Below are 16,726 nucleotides of genomic sequence, written 5' to 3'. Positions count from 1 at the left end.
AAAGAGGAATCAAGCAAGACAAACGCATGTGGATTTGTTTCATCGCTTTTCACTCTTTTTGCCTCTTGCGTGTGTGTTGTGGAGTTGGGCTTTCAATTATGTGGAAGTCGTCCGACACATCTGTTTCACCATGGTGTCTCCTTGTTGTCTTGTTTCCTCACTGTAGGGAGCAGAGCTAAAACAAAGCCGCTCTCTGTCTCTCTGTCTCTCTGTTCTGTTCTCCACAGCTTTGAAAGAAGCCATCAGAGTAGATAGAGGCTCTGTCTCTCTCTCTTCCCCCCTGTCTGACACACCAGAGACAAGAACAGGATTCATTGAAATGTACATTTCATTACTCTCCCCTTCCTTTCTTCACCGGCATATTCACATCATTTTGTTAGTTTATTTGTTTTTCCTTTGTTTCACTGCTCTCAATTGTTGTAGAACAAATAATGTAGATTGTGTTTGTATGCAAATGTTTTTTGTATTCTCCTGTGATCTAAGATTGTATTGTTTGATGCCTGCTTCCTCAGAATTCCACACAGTGTTGAGAAGTTTGGGGACATGAAGAGGGGAAGTTGGAATGCAACAGGAACATGGAGAAAGATAGATGATAATTTACACAGGTCACAATCAAGTCTCTGTCATCTTCATCTTCATCCTCATCATCAACGTCCTCATTATCATCCTCTTCATCAACGTCCTCATTATCGTCCTCATCATCAACATTCTCATTATCGTCCTCATCATCAACGTCCTCATTATCGTCCTCATCATCAACGTCCTCATTATCGTCCTCATCATCAACGTCCTCATTATCGTCCTCATCATCAACATCTTCATTATCGTTCTCATCATCCACGTCCTCATCATCATCGTCCTCATCATCAACGTCCTCATCATCGTCCTCATCATCATCGTCCTCATCATCAACGTCTTCATCATCATCGTCCTCATCATCATCATCCTCATCATCAACGTCCTCATTATCGTCCTCTTCATCAACATCCTCATCATCATCAACGTCCTCATCATCATCGTCCTCCTCATCATCGTCCTCATCATCAATGTCCTCCTCATCAATGTCCTCATCATCAACATCTTCATTATCGTAATCATCATCAACGTCCTCATCATCAACGTCCTCATCATCATCCTCATCATCACCGTCACTTCCATCATCAGTCCTGAAACTACTCCTTATCTTCATTCATAAGATGGTGGGACATTTCTCTCTGCCCTCTCTTTTTCTTTCCATCACCCTCCTGCAAGTAAGTATTTCGTTGGATGGTGTATAACATGTGTATCCTGTACATACCCTCCCAGGTCCGTGGCTTTGGCGGTCCAGGTCTGGGAACAAGGGTCTGTTCTCACCACGGCACATCAGTGGCCCCTTACCTCCACACTCTGGAACAAGTAAACAGGCCTGTTCTTTAAAGCTTTTACACGTCAATCCTCCAGCACATTCTGTTTATGTCCAAGTGCTGTAGGGCTGACATGCATCATTAATGAGCACTCAGTTAATCTATTGATCCATCCCAGACTCCTCTCTCACTCTCTTTCTAACTCTCTCGATCAGCTAGCTGGGCCATGGCAAGGAGCATGGGCCATGGCAGATAGACCTGGGACAGAGAGGAAGAATGGGGAGGAGACAAAGATGAGAGAGAGAGGATAAAGAGAGAAAACATTTCAAAAGAAAGAGATAGAGCTGGAATGGCAAACGTATTGATGGAGCGAAAGACTAACTTTTAAAGTGGCCCGAATGAACTTTCCAGAAGATCGGCCAGAAAGCAATGTATGTTTTATTGTAATGTATGGATACTTTAGGCTACTGTAGACAACAGCAGCTAATACAACAGTGCTGTGTTTGGGTCCCAATGGGGTGAAAGCCTCACACATAACAAATTACTAAATGATTCAGTGGATTCAACTTTGCGCTGTACTGTAACAATAGGGCATCAACTGAGACCCTTCTCCTCTTGTGTTAGACAGAAGATGGTTTAATGGAGAGAACAGTAGACCTGTCCCTGAATACCTCCTGTGTTCCCCAGCACTTTAAAACATCCTGCTTCACTAAAACACCACCAATACTGTAACTGTATGTACATCCTGTCCAGGTCGCCTTACAGATCCGACCTCATGCATATTTCAGTGCTCTATCGCCCCCAAACCTGTCCTGTAATGACGTTTCCCTGTAAACCACTCTGTTCCAGTATACAACCCTGTCCCGTGTTAGGGCAGGGGTGCTTAAGACCCCCATACACCCTCCCTCTCTGCCTCTTTCTGTCAGTCTCACCGCAACCCTCCCCCCACCCCACCCCCCCTCACACGCCTACCCCACCTCTGACATGCCTGCCCCTGGGGACCTGCCCTGCCCGAGGGGGAGTGCTGCCCACTGCCCCACTTCGGCACCTGCGGAGCCAGGTCAAGTACACGGGATCCCTCCATCTCCCTCTTCTCTATCTCCCTCTGCTCTGGGAGAGAGGAATAGCCTCCTTCCAGCTTTGTATCTTCCATTTGTGCTGGCAGTCGATGAAATATTTACCAGGAACCCTAAAGGCAATTACATTAAAGAGTGTGGTTAGACACCCCCTTCCCCTCAGCAGCCCCCTCCACACAAACCTGCCGATTTGGTGAATGGTTACAATCTACAACCTAAGATTTTATACACCATCAATAATTCAACCTGCTTCAAGAAGAGGGGGACAAGAATGAAAATTGAAGGAAAGAGACAGAGGGGATTAAGGGGAAGTGAGGTGTGTGTGTGTGTGTGTGTGTGTGCTCTTTTTGAATTTGTCCATTTGCTTAACGTGGCAGAAATGTGTTCTTGTGGCAGTGTCTTTACTCTATTGTTGAGAGCATCGTTGGACTGTATAGGCCCTCTCTGCCCCCCTTCTGACATACTGTAATGTAACCACACACACACACACATTAATGGAATGGTGAGTGCAAAAATACTGTAGTGGTCATATTTCAGAATGTTAAGTGCATTAAAATAGCAAACAGAATGAAAATGGAACAACATAAACTGTTATTGTAGTGTTTATGCTATAAGCAAGCCATGAGAGAGGGAGATACGGAGGGAAAGAGGAAAGGAGGAAAGGCGGAAGAGAATGGACAGAGAGACAGTGAGCTGACAGAAGAGTAAGAGCCCATTAAGAAACACTGGTATTTCAAGCAGATGCCAGAGCAGTGTGATTCAGGACCAGGGTCAGCGCAGATTCGAACAGAACCAAGCTCTCCCTCTCTCTCTGTCTCCCTCACTCTCTCTCTCTCTCTCTCTCTCACCAACACACACGTGATGTTGACAGTGGGGCTGGGAGGCGATGGGTGTTAGCAGGGTTATTTACACAGTCATAACTCACAGCTGAGAGCAAGAGGTCATGATCATGACGTAAATGTGCATGTGCTTGTGTATGTTTTACTACTGCCTGCCTCTCTGCTCTTTTCTGCCAATCCAAGTCTCTATTTATGTCTGTGTGCGTTTCTCTGCCTTTTATGTCACTCTCTCTGTTTGTCCATCAGTCTATCCCTCTCTCCCTGTCCGTCTGCTCCTCTACAGCTGGGCGGTCCACAGCCAACAGCCTGTCTGTCTGTCCCAGAGGAGAGCCTCTCCCAGTGGAGGTGATGTATATTTGATGAGCGGGTGCCGCAGTCCTGACGGAGAGGAGAGCCATTTGCTGGGGGACAATGGCTGCAGCCTGAGCCTGCTACGCCCCGACCGACACCATTACCATGCTCAGGTTTCTGTTTCTGACTCACAGTCACAGAGACTCCCTATCCTATTATGGGGCCTCCTTTCTGACAGGGCTGGGGTTTCACAGTTCTCTCTGTGTCTCCCTGACACACACACACACACACATGCAGGTCTGGGGTTTCAGATCCCCAATTAGAGCGATGGAAGAAGCTTAGACAAGTTGATTTTTAATAATACAGTAAGACTTCTTGTTGCACTTTCTCTTTCTGGTGCCTGGTGCTTGTTTCAATGGACACCAAAGAAACCAAATAAATTACTAGGTAATTGCTACTGTATATAACTACAGTTTCAGCATCTCATTTCTATGACAAACACCAGGTAAACAGCAGACTGTAAGCATAACAAGAAATGTATATAAAATCTCTCTATAAAAGTTATCTCTAATTGGTTTTCCTGAGGTTGTCTCATTATTGACATGATGTGTATAGGAGCAAATGTCAGGAGGAAAGCCCCTAGCCCTTGTTTTGTAAAGGGAGTCCCCAGGAGAGCCCTACCCCACCAGGGGAGGGGAAAGACAGGGGCAGGGCAGGGGAACCATGCCTAGAGTGGTGGTCCATCTCCATCAAATCAGCCTTCTGGACATAGGCTGTGATTGACAGCACTTGCTCCATTGACCTGAGGTTCAACAGTAAATATTTCATCGTCCTCCCTGTGCTTCATATCCATTCTGACCTGTTTATTCTTTAATTGGGGATCCATACTGTGGTTCGAGCCACAAAGTAAATGAGCAATGATTAATTTATGTATTAATTGCTAGGAAAGAAAGGGAATGGTGTCAGGGAGGATTCTTGTGTGTGGCCGTCCATCTATTATTAATATAACACAGGAGCCTGTCTGAATCCACTGTTCACTGGAGTTATTTCACTGGTATGATATTGATATTGAATTTCAGATATCACTTTGGATATTACAAATTACTTTTCTTCACCTTATGCCATTTTTACCAAAATGCAGAGACTAAAATTACTTTTTTCATTAGCGCTTTGAATGCTCATTTGAAATTTAAAAAGCTTATTATGAGGTTATTACAGAAATTGGGACATAGAATAAAAGCCAACCTATCCATCAGAAAAAACAGCAACCTGCGCAACGCGTGGTGGGCGTGTTGTCCGTCTGACAACCAGCCAATACCATTGCACCTGTCAAAATCCGGACTCGAAACGCATTGCGTTGGAGTGGGTGGTGGTTTTGTCCTCAAGAGGTGTGGCTACACACACATTTCCCAGTAACATTTGGAGACAATAGGGAAAGGAGGGGGTGATGACCCATCTTTGGGGCGGGCCCAGTAAGACGTTATATTATAGGTGGCTGCTAGGTAGTATCCATACTACATACAGCCATTTACAGCCAAAAGCAGAAGAGTCCGACTGGATAGAGAGAGACCTACAGGGGAGAAGACAGGAGGTTTAAACCTGTCATCGTTACCATCACTACCATCATCTCAAACAACCAACCAACCGACTGTTCTATCAATTTGTTTAATCCTGAGACGATTCTAGTGACAACGGACCAACACGGAGCAAAACGAGGAAGACGGACAACAACCCTCACTAACTTCTGCAATCATGATGTCAATGAACAGCAAACAACCTTTCAGTATGCACCCCATACTGCACGAGCCCAAATACACGCCTCTGCAATCCACCTCAGAGGCCATCCGGAGGGCATGCATGCCCACTCACTCGGTGAGTTACCGTCACATTCAAATGATCCAATTAGCAATAATGAAAAGTAGCCTTAAATGTAGGGGAGCATGCATGGGACATGGAGAATTGGGTGAAACCGAACGCTAAATGCTAATACATTATAGGTCAAATAATGTGATTTCCCTGATTAGATATTTCGTATTGCTCACATGTAAAACTCTTCTCATTCCAAGGTGCAGATAAATGATTTGTGTCTTGAAATATTCATTCTTAACAAATAATCAAATGTGATGGTTGAATATTTGGAGGATTTTCCGATAATAGGCTGATATAGTCTCTGAGTGATATGAAATTAACTCAACCGTTTGGATATATTGACAATTTATTTTAAGAAATGCCTTATTGATAGTGTAATTTTTTATATTTTCACAACGGCTAAACATTTCAAACCTCGTGCGTAATGAATGCGTAATCCAAACTGTGATAATCTATTTTCCATAAATTCCATTTTAAAAACGTTATCCAGAGGTATCCTAAACTCTTTGAATGGTGCCTGTTTGGGGAGCATCATTAACCGTTCCCCTCTCTGCCTCCCCTGTTCCTCTGCATCTCACAGCTGCAGAGCAACATCTTCGCCGGCTTCGATGAGACTTTACTGCAGAGAGCGGAAGCGCTGGCGGCGGTGGATATCTCAAAGAGCCACCCTTATAAACCAGACGCGACCTACCACAACATGACCACGATGACCAGCATGGCCTGCACCCCCACCTCATCCTCGGCCCACCTCCACCACCCGTCCGTGCTCACCTCGCACCACCACCACCACCCCCATCACCAGGGCTCTCAGGGCCTGGATGGCGACCTGCTGGACCACCTGACCCCTGGCATGTCCGTCTCCCTGGGAGGGATGCCCGGCTCCGACGTCTGCTCCACTGCCTCGCATCCACACGCTCACATGTCCGCCATAAACCACATGCAGCAGCACCACCACCACCACCAACAGGCCATGAACATGCACCCCCACAGCATGGGCTCGCACACCTCGCTGGGCGGCGGCGGGGACTCAGAGCCAGATCCCCGGGAGCTGGAGTCCTTCGCAGAGCGGTTCAAGCAGAGGCGGATCAAGCTGGGGGTGACGCAGGCAGACGTGGGCTCGGCCCTGGCGAACCTTAAAATCCCTGGGGTCGGTTGCCTCAGTCAGAGCACGATTTGCCGGTTCGAGTCCCTCACCTTGTCTCATAACAACATGGTGGCACTGAAACCCATCCTGGAAGCGTGGCTGGAGGAGGCGGAGAGGGCGCAGCGGGAGAAAATGACCAAGCCAGAGATTTTCAACGGAGGAGACAAGAAGAGAAAACGCACCTCCATCGCTGCTCCAGAGAAGCGCTCTTTGGAGGCATATTTCGCCGTGCAGCCGAGGCCCTCGTCTGAGAAGATTGCAGCAATAGCCGAGAAACTGGACCTGAAAAAGAACGTGGTCAGGGTGTGGTTTTGCAATCAGAGGCAAAAGCAGAAAAGGATGAAGTTTTCTGCGACACACTAGGAAAATGCAGAGCAAAACTTTCCTCGAATAGACTAATCCGAAACAAATAGGCCAACGGCTAAGGTCCATCGAGGCTAGCAGACAAGATGTGCTTCCTTCCTTTGAATTGGGATAAAGACTTGATAACCAATATCCCCCGGGGCGAAACGTATACCTTTTTAAATTGAAAACTGAACTTCGATGAATACAATAACAGTGAAATAGGAGATCGACATCATTATACTCCATGGAGGCGGAAAAGAGAAAACCCACCCCTTAAGTCATGGCAATTATTGTACAAAAATGGAAATCGAATAATAATTGTTATTATTCTCTTGAGTCAGAATAACTATTTTATATTTATCAATGTACATATTTGTGAATAGGCTACATTTCACCTGTGTGTGAAGAGCGCATCGAATTCGTTCTTTTTTCAAAAATCGAATTGTTGTTTCCAGAAGATAACTGATGCTTAGGGCGTAATGTTGTCATCATTGTATGTGTCTCAGAGATGGTTGGCTGTCCATAACACGGGGGTATAATTGTAATCATTCATTGCATGGTTTACTTGTAGGGCGTTAGCTGTGAGTTAATAGTTCTAAAAACCCATTTGAATGCATTGCAATAAGAGAGCATACACACGGGCAAACGCACGAACACGCGGACATACACAGTATAGTCAACTATCTGTCTACCTCATTACGCTAGTGTTGGCACATTCATGGTCATTCTGGACTGTAGGAGTATAAAACACAAAAAACTAATCGTTTCTTCGTTTTTTCGTTTTTTCCACGAAGTTATGGTTGAATTAGATGACTCACAGATATGTAAACATAGTGTATGTCTTTACCTAATTTCACTGCAATGATGCTTTGACAATCAAATTATTTCTAATAATTACGTTGTAAAACGTCCATTTTATGTCCTCACATGAAAACGAAAATATTTGTGTTATTTTTATTATTATTATTAATAATAATAATATTGAGCAATGGATGGAAATATTGGTTACATTGTATTCCCAGAGTTCAGTGCACTTTGTAGATATTCTAAACATGAGGAATTGTTGACCTATTTATATTTTTTACCCTTTTACTTAGTTTGGTTTATTATTATTTACCTATTTATTTGAACTTAACTTATTTAAAATACAACGTATATTTCATTTGTGAAGGTGTGCTTAAATGTGTCTGTGTAAGCGACAGAAACTAAAATAAACCATGCACGTTTTACCTCATCTTCTCCTATCAGTTTTTTTGAAGTAAATATATCAACAGTCTCCATTTGATGTCTGTTCGTCTGTTAGAATGGAGAGCATCTGGTTCTTTGAAATGGGAGAACACATTCGGGGTGGGAGGTTGAGGGATCAGTTGTGGAATCATTTTAAGCTATTTCTGACTAGGCTATGGACTTTATAAAGGCTACTTCAATGATCAAATCAAATGATCATCTGAATGATTCAATTCGATGTTGATCAATGTTTACTTTATTATGCTCCTTTTCAATTCAGAATCTATTTTTTGTATTGATCTGATTGAATAAGAAATAACATTTAGTTAGAATAAGTAATCATGGGGAGGGCATATATTAGTCTGGGCTAGCCCATTCATTATTATCACGTTACAATTTTCCCTAGTACCTATAGCGAAATACCAAATCTAACATTTAGAAGAAAAACAATGTATTCCTCCGACCTCAAACTATATTGGAATTAGATCAATTCTCGTCATAAACTGTGGCCTTCAAGGGTTTAGGTAATACACGTAAGGACATCAGACCAAATACAATTTTCTTTGAATTATTTAAAGTTAAACTGAGGATGGCACCATAAAATGTTTAAGAGTTAAGTTATTCGTTGATGCAGTAAGATTTAGGCCAATAAGACTTGACTATCACTTTGAAGCGAAACAACATTTAGAGGAAGGTTCAGGGTGTAAAGTTTACTACAACCATTGGAGTAAATGTATTGTTAATATAGGAATCAATCAATTATAAATATCTGCTTCTAATTTATTTTTGACACGTCCTTTCCACATATGTGCATAATCCTTGAGTAATGCCAGCTAGTTCATCCAGACGCTGCAGTCCGTGTGGGGCCTAGCCTCTGCAGTCAGTTGCGAAGGAAGAGAGACATGACAGACGCTGACTATCAGTCCAGAAAATGTCAGGGGTTCCAGGGCTCTCCCTCGTGTTCAGCAGGTGGTTTCATGCCTGTGAAACTCGTTATTAATGAATAATAAATACCAGTTGTTATGATACTATTGATTTTTGTATGTTTGTTAAGAAGGAGATCTCCTCGCGCAGAAGGAACTGGTTGTGTTGTCCAACACGCGCCCGGGTCCTCTCCCCTCGGAGCAATTCAATACAACCATTCTGTTAGCAGACGGAACTTTTTGATGTGACACATCAGGAGGGTTGCCACTAAGGACTAAATTGACTGGGGTGAATGAGGAAATGTGACAACAGAAATAATGATTAAAAACAAAACAAAAAAACAATGGCAGCGCAATATCACTAACAGCAGCTACACTTAAGCAATACAACAAAAATAGCTTGTTGCAAAAGGTATAGGCCTATATATGGAGCCACCCCAGATTTGGCCCCTGGGGGGGCTTGGCAGCCACTATATCTCAAAATATATACATTAATATTTCGCTTCCAGTCAATGTCTATATACCAAGTTTAGAGTCTCATTTTTTAGATGCAGTTGGAACTAAGTTAATAGCCCATAGCATTCCAAAGTTAGAGATAAAAGTATCATGGCACCAGCGACACTATCGCCAATGTTGCCCATATTGAGGCCATTTTAGGTTACTGGCATGTCAAATTAGCTCAATCGCCAATTTATCAGCCTCTGAGTGTCACAGAAACACAACACTTTGAATGAATAAAACATTTTAAAAAACATGAACTTGCTATGAAAGACATTGATCAAAATAACTTTAAAAACATGAAAAACAGAAACGTCCATCAAATTGGACTAAATGCATGTGTGAATTGTTTGTAATATATGCTTATTTTGGGGAATTTGAATAATTCACTTGTGTGTTAGACAGTATCTTTACAATGTGGGCGCTTTTAAGCAAAAAATATCTTGGCGCTATTAAGGGTTATTTAAACTATTACTGGACTCCAAAGTTCTGGTATATGACAGGCTTCTAATACAGACTTGTAATTCTGAATATTGCATTCAGGACAGAAACTCTTCATCCATAGCCTATAATGAAGGCGCTTTCTCAATATTGACAAATATTTTGCCCTACTATCCAAAGGCATGTGCCGGTATGTTGGCCTAACAACGAATGTAGTACATCACTGCATCAATGATTTATTTACAATTGAACCGTACTCCAATTTATAAATTATATATAAATAACCATGTATAATCAACGTTAGCTGTGTATCGAGTTTAACTGTTGGAGTTGGCTGCGGAACAGCAAGTATAAGATATGAATTGGAGATAAATGAATAATAGCTTTATCAACATTTACATTACATTTTAGTCATTTAGCAGACGCTCTTATCCAGAGCGACTTACAGTTAGTGAATACATTTTTTTTTTTTTTTTCAAGCTATGGGTTCGGCAGTCACGCAGTTTAGGAGGTAGCCTACAAAATGCTTAAAAATATAAAAAAAATACAATCATTTTTAGATCACTATACTCTGGCTCTCCGAGTCACTGTTCTAAAGTCATAGTGCATGCTTGTATCAGGGGTGACCTGGCTGCGCTTTAAAGGGAAATTCCACCACTTTTCAACCTCATTTTCGTTATCTCCAGCAGAATACCAGTGTCTACAAATGTGAAAAAGGCACATTTCTATGTTTTGTAGAAAAACATATAAAGTTCAAAAGTTCTACCCATGACATCATCAAAGTTAAACAGTGATGTTCAAGGTTTTTTGGAAACGCATATAAAGTTCAAAAGTTCTGCCCCATGCCATCATCAAAAGTTAAACAGTGATTTTCAAAAGCTATGAGATGCATGGCTATATGGGGAGCAAGAAAATACCCTCCCTCTGGCTAGAAACTCATTGCAGGTTTTGAAAATCACTGTTGAAAAAAACAAAACAAAAAAAACGTTTTAACCACAAATCATAGAAATGCGCTGTTTTCACATATGTAGACACTGGTTTGGTGCTGGATATAGAACATGCGGTTGAAAAGTGGCAGAATTGCCCTTTAAGTACCCTATTAAAATAGCCTACATAGGTTAATGTTTGTTTTTCATTTGTACTATATGCTAGCTATATAGCCTATGCCTATGTTATTTACATATTCCGAGCCCTATAGCCCAAACCTGCACTGAGAAACCCGTTGATTCTATCCAAGGCCTAATTTGTCTCTGCCGAGTGGAGCAGATAGTCCTGGATGAGTGAATAAAAGACTGTCCCAGGACAGTCCACGTTAATTGTTTTACTTAAATAATTAACACGTGGAAAGCCTTATTGTCTCTTTTGTGTTCTCCTGTACAATCCAAAACAAGAGCCTTGTTACGCAAATCAGATTTCTTCCGCTCAAACCGGCAGAGGCTGATGTGAACACACTCCGAAAACTTCAGTCAGCCAATGTTGGTGAAGGGGCACGCACACTGCATAATGTGGGTTTTTAAACTGATTAGGCCTAAAAACAGAATTGCTGATAGTGGTATGTCTGGATGCTATATTAATTTATAAGGCAAACATTTGTGTGGCCAAGCCCAGCATATTATAAACATGATGCAATCAACTGGGCCTGATGCACACCTTCACATCCCACACTGATTGAATAATGTCTGCCAAATCTCGATGTGATGATTTGTTCATACGGGAATTCAGGCTATATGGCTACACTCAGCTGAATACACCTGCCAGTCTACACCTTCCTTTTAAAAGCATGTACATTATTTACTAACCATTCAAAGAAAATAACATAAGCCTGTGATAGATGTCCAACATGAGGAGTGAAAAACTACAATGTTTCAGTCGTGCGATTGTATTTTGTAACAATGCATTATAAAGGCTAAGACTGCGCAAATTTATAAGCATATAATTCCACACTTTAGGATTCCTCCCCATGGTTCCTCTCCGACTAGTGTTTCCCATGAAGCGGAAAGCACATTTTCATAAATAGACCTTGGCCAAGCGCTGCGTATGAAATTTTAATGAAGCCCTAGTCTTGAGTGCAGCGCCAGGGCCTTGGAGATTCGTTGCTCTGTTACATTACTATGGCTTTCTCCTCGCTCGCAAACACACACAGCAGCCACTGCTGCAGCTCAAGGCCGGCTGCACTATTGACAGCCTGGTTTGGGGGGGGGGCAGATTTTCGGTATTTTCTTCGAGTGTTATTTATCTTTCTTAAAGGGCAGCCAGTCAGACACTCACTCACACACACACACACACACACATACACAGACACACACACACACGTCATTGGAAGTGTTCAATCCCAGCGATGCAATATTCATCAGCGACGTTAATATATAAACCCCGCGTTCATCAGCTCGTTTGAGGGCTTAGGCCTACATTTAGAGAGGCAAAAACACACTAAATAATAATAGGGAAGGCTACACCATTGCTGCCGAGCCACGAGAACATGGGTGTTTTGCCTGTTGCGAGGGCAACATAGGAGGCACATAGGCCTGGCTCCACGCGCTTATAAAATGCTTTGCAGGAATGGAGGTGAGACTAAGCGGAGATCAAATTGATGTTGACAATATGAACAATCGAATATCTTTATAGGGTTTGTTGCCTCTGGTTCGAATAAGAGGGGGTAAAATAAACAACAAATAGGGCCTATGCATAATTTGATCTCTCCCTAGCATGTAATGACATATGCATATTCGCAATTCGCAATTAAAACATGGCGTCATAATAGGTAACATTGTATAGGTAACATTCGCATATTCGCAATTAAAACATGGCGTCATAATAGGTAACATTGTATAGCTAATCAAGCAAAATTAACGTCGGGGGCGGGCCAGGCGGCTGATCAAACGCGGGAGTTATGAGTTTTAATGGGCACAGAACATCCCAAATCATGTTGAGGGAAACCTTATATGAGTCTCATATGAACATTTGGGGGATTCTGAAAGAACAATGTCTTTATTCTAAATCAACAGATCTCAGGGAAATGAGGCCGTATTCCACTAGGTCTAAAACTATAAACTGAGCAAAGATCTACATATTTTAGTAGACGCTCTTATACACAGCAAGTTTACATAGAGAGATTTTTCACCTAGTCGGCTCGGGGATTCGAACCACCGACCTTTCGGTTATTGAGCCGCTAGGCTATACCTGCCGCCATACAACAAACAGCCAACATACAGTCACTGTAAGAATGAATAAACTATAAGGAGGTACATGGAAAAACTATTTAAACTACTTAATACTTATAATAATATAACTAATAGGAGGATCATAAGCCTTTCAAATAATTAAATGAAGACATGTTTCAGATAGGCCTAATAAAATGTATTCCTTATCTAAAACTAACGTGTCTGCGACTCCATTGACAAATCATAAGGCTATCTTTCAATTATGAATAATTTGAAAATATGAGAAATATTTCAAAACAATTTAAAACTGCAAAGATTCAGGGATACACAACATTATTTGATTAAATGCTGTTAGGCTATGCATTCAAATAAAGATAGCGACTCCATAAAAACACACAAGACTCGAACTCAATGCCAAGAAATATATATTTCTCTGCTATTCAAATAGGTTAAGATATGTAGATCTTGGCTGGGCTCTCGTTCAATGACCTATGTGTGATGTAGACTTTCATACGGCTACGCTAAACTTGGAGCGCCTGCATTATAGGTGAAGAGTTAAAGGCTTGGGAAGCATGTTCATTTCACAGGGATGGATTCGGGACTGCTCCGGAGTATATGATTTTTCCATACACACTGAAACTGGAGATCTTGCTTATTCCACAGACACTCTGCGAACCACATAGGCTGTAGGCCTAGCTGCATTCGCAAAGCAGGGATATAGACAGTGACAGGGACGACTGAGTTTGGCCCATTTAACAAAACATATACATAAATGCTCAAATTAGTTATGTGCGCTAGAACTAAATATTTTACAAGCAACACCACATTATGTTTGCAGGTAAAAGTACATTAAAATGGCTTTCAATTAATTAACTCCTGTAGCTCAGTTGGTAGAGCATGGCGCTTGCTACGCCAGGGTTGTGGGTTCGTTTCCCACGGGTGGCCAGTATGAAAAATGTATGCACTCACTAACTGTAAGTCGCTCTGGATAAGAGCGTCTGCTGAATGACTAAAATGCAAATATATATATTTTTACAAATAGATGAAAATATGCTGCAATAAACAAGTAAAATATATAACTAAAATGATGAGAATAAAGAACTAGCTGTGAAATAGATTTAGGCTAAATATATTAAATATAAATAACATAATCTTTAAATATTAATAGAATAACAATAAGAACTATTATTATTACTATTATTAGTGTATGCATCAATATTGTTTGATATTGTCTAACTCAACTGAACTACAGCCATAGATAATTCAGCACCTAGCTATAGCACCTATAGGACAGCTCCACACTGCCGACCAGTGACAGCAACGTGCTGCTGGTGCTGGTGCTGAAACGAACTTCAGGTAAATAAACACACACACACACACACACACACACACACACACAGACGCAAGATTTTGTGAATCCTTATATAATATATAATAGAATGTAGTATATTATATCCTTATTCCTCATGGCCATTCACCATAAAACAACTTCAACTCCCTTCATGTCACTTAACTTACAAATAAAGTAAACACATCAGAAGGTGGGAATCTTAACCTTAATTGCTTTGTGTAATTAGATAGCCCAAACTGTAATTAAAAATTCATTTTGAAAACCAAAAACTGGTTTGACGCACGAGGCCCCCATTGAGATGCATAATGAGAATATTTAAGAGAAAACTAAACAACGGTATAATTTATTTATCCTCTCCCCATAGTGCAAGTAGAAGACGTTAACTGGGTGCATTCCAGAGTAGCCGTTGTTACATATTAGCAGAACTAGAATGTCTCCTATAGGCCTACTTGTCCTATAGGCAGGTCTATGATTAGATTCAAGAAAGTTTTTGTTATTCAGTACTAAGAGGCCTATGAATGACCTGGTAAACCTTTAAGAATAAACATGTTCGATTATTTAAATATGGATGCATTGTACAAAATAATAAGTAATTCATGTCAACGAATAACTTCTGCTATAATATAATTTAGGTGGCTTGGCTAAAAACTCTTACCGGATGTTGCTTTATTTGGTTCTAATAGTATGCTTTCTCTTCGTTGGTAACCCACCTAATAAAGCACTCTATTTGATCTTGTTTGAATATTATAACCTAACTTCTCTGAAAACGTATGAATTAGCTATGCTTTCTACATATGTAGGCTATTTATGGTCTCAGTTTAAAAAATATTTCAGAATCACAGGCAAAAATTAGCAACCACATAAATCCCAAAAGCAGTCCAAATATTTTCGTCCGACAGGGAATGTGACAAAAAAAAACAGATCTAAATATTAACTCCGATTTAATTCTAAGAAATGTGTTGAAAGTTCAAAGAAATGTGTATAACCTTCTAATCATGTCTCATAAATAATGTATTATAAACTGACAAGATGCCCGAGTCTACCACCGTCCGGTGCAACATAAACCCCGTTTACAGCCGGACACCAGCTAAACACATCCGTTTAGTTAAAGTACAATTTTAATGAAATTAAATTCATTGAGGATGGTTATTTCTGGTTATGCATCTCGGAGTAAATAGATGCAGTGATTACTGGCATCCTCCTCTCATGTTCTGAAAGGCCATACTATCTCAGGGCAATCGATACAAATTCAATTAGCTATATGCTAAAGGCATGTACAAGGGTTAGCAGGCACATAACCACGTATATGAAAATATAAACTATATACTGCAGATAATTACATATTTCAACATTAAAATAACTTCCTATTATTTAAAACATATATTAGGTTATTTACATCTCTATAAGAATGTTTACGATTAGAAAATCATGATATCACTATCCGTTTGAATAGAAAAATAGTAGGGTGATATCAGGTAAAATGGGCCATCAGGTAAAATGGGCCATTTAAGGTTTGGGGGTCCCAGCCCCTCTGGAATTTAGAGCCAATGACTGCAAAGGATTTCAAACTGTTGTCATAACTGTACTTGACAAGTAACAGGTGATTTGATTGGTTCATGGTTGCTATGGTGGGCAGTGCAATAATTCAAATCAAGACTGCACCAGAAAGCTGCATGGTGAGTAGCCTGGCATACCAAATCTAACTAAACTATTATAAGGATGATAAATCTGTAAAAACAACAACATGCCCATAAAAAACTATGCATAATATCTGTCTTGATGGCATCAATCAGAAATAATGTTGTTAGTTTGGTATATGAACATATTTTTTGAAAAAGTGATGCTTTTTTGGGGGCCCAATTTACCTTAACCCCTTGAGGTAAAATGGGCCACATGGTTTCAGCTAAAATGGGCCATCATTTGTGTCACTCACAAACACACATACACATGTGTTTGAGTGTGTGTGAGTGAGTTTGTGTGTAAGGGTGTGGTTTGTATGTGTATGTACGTGCATACACACACACACACACACACACACACACACACACACACACACCATGACCCCCCAACAGTAATAATGGTAGTATTTTATTTACAGTGAGTATGGCAAACGAGAAGGAAGCGAGAGGAGAGGAGAGAGGGAGAAGGAAAGAGAGAGAGAGAGAGAGGAGAAGGAAGGATGAGAGAGGAGACAAGCAGAGGAGACAGGAAGTGAGAG

General features: G+C 41.1%; 1 protein-coding gene across 1 annotated transcript; it reads left to right on the top strand.

Moving 5' to 3' along the window:
* The first annotated feature begins 5,071 nt into the window (after positions 1 to 5,071).
* Positions 5,072 to 8,141, top strand: LOC121579822 (brain-specific homeobox/POU domain protein 3-like). The gene is made up of 2 exons (XM_041894735.2): positions 5,072 to 5,421; positions 5,999 to 8,141. Exons 1-2 carry the CDS (start codon positions 5,302 to 5,304, stop codon positions 6,923 to 6,925), a joined length of 1,047 nt encoding a protein of 348 aa, XP_041750669.1. The 5' UTR covers positions 5,072 to 5,301; the 3' UTR covers positions 6,926 to 8,141.
* Positions 8,142 to 16,726: the final 8,585 nt, after the last annotated feature.

Source organism: Coregonus clupeaformis, chromosome 13, assembly GCF_020615455.1.
Source record: "Coregonus clupeaformis isolate EN_2021a chromosome 13, ASM2061545v1, whole genome shotgun sequence".
Classification (NCBI taxonomy): Eukaryota; Metazoa; Chordata; class Actinopteri; order Salmoniformes; family Salmonidae; genus Coregonus; species Coregonus clupeaformis.
This window is presented reverse-complemented; position numbering and strand designations above follow the sequence as displayed.

Excerpts from the sequence above, each read along its gene's own strand:
- LOC121579822 (XM_041894735.2), top strand. The coding sequence starts at position 5,302 with ATGATGTCAATGAACAGCAAACAACCTTTCAGTATGCACCCCATACTG. Across the intron at positions 5,422-5,998 it reads CATGCATGCCCACTCACTCG|CTGCAGAGCAACATCTTCGC; the intron begins GTGAGTTACCGT and ends TGCATCTCACAG.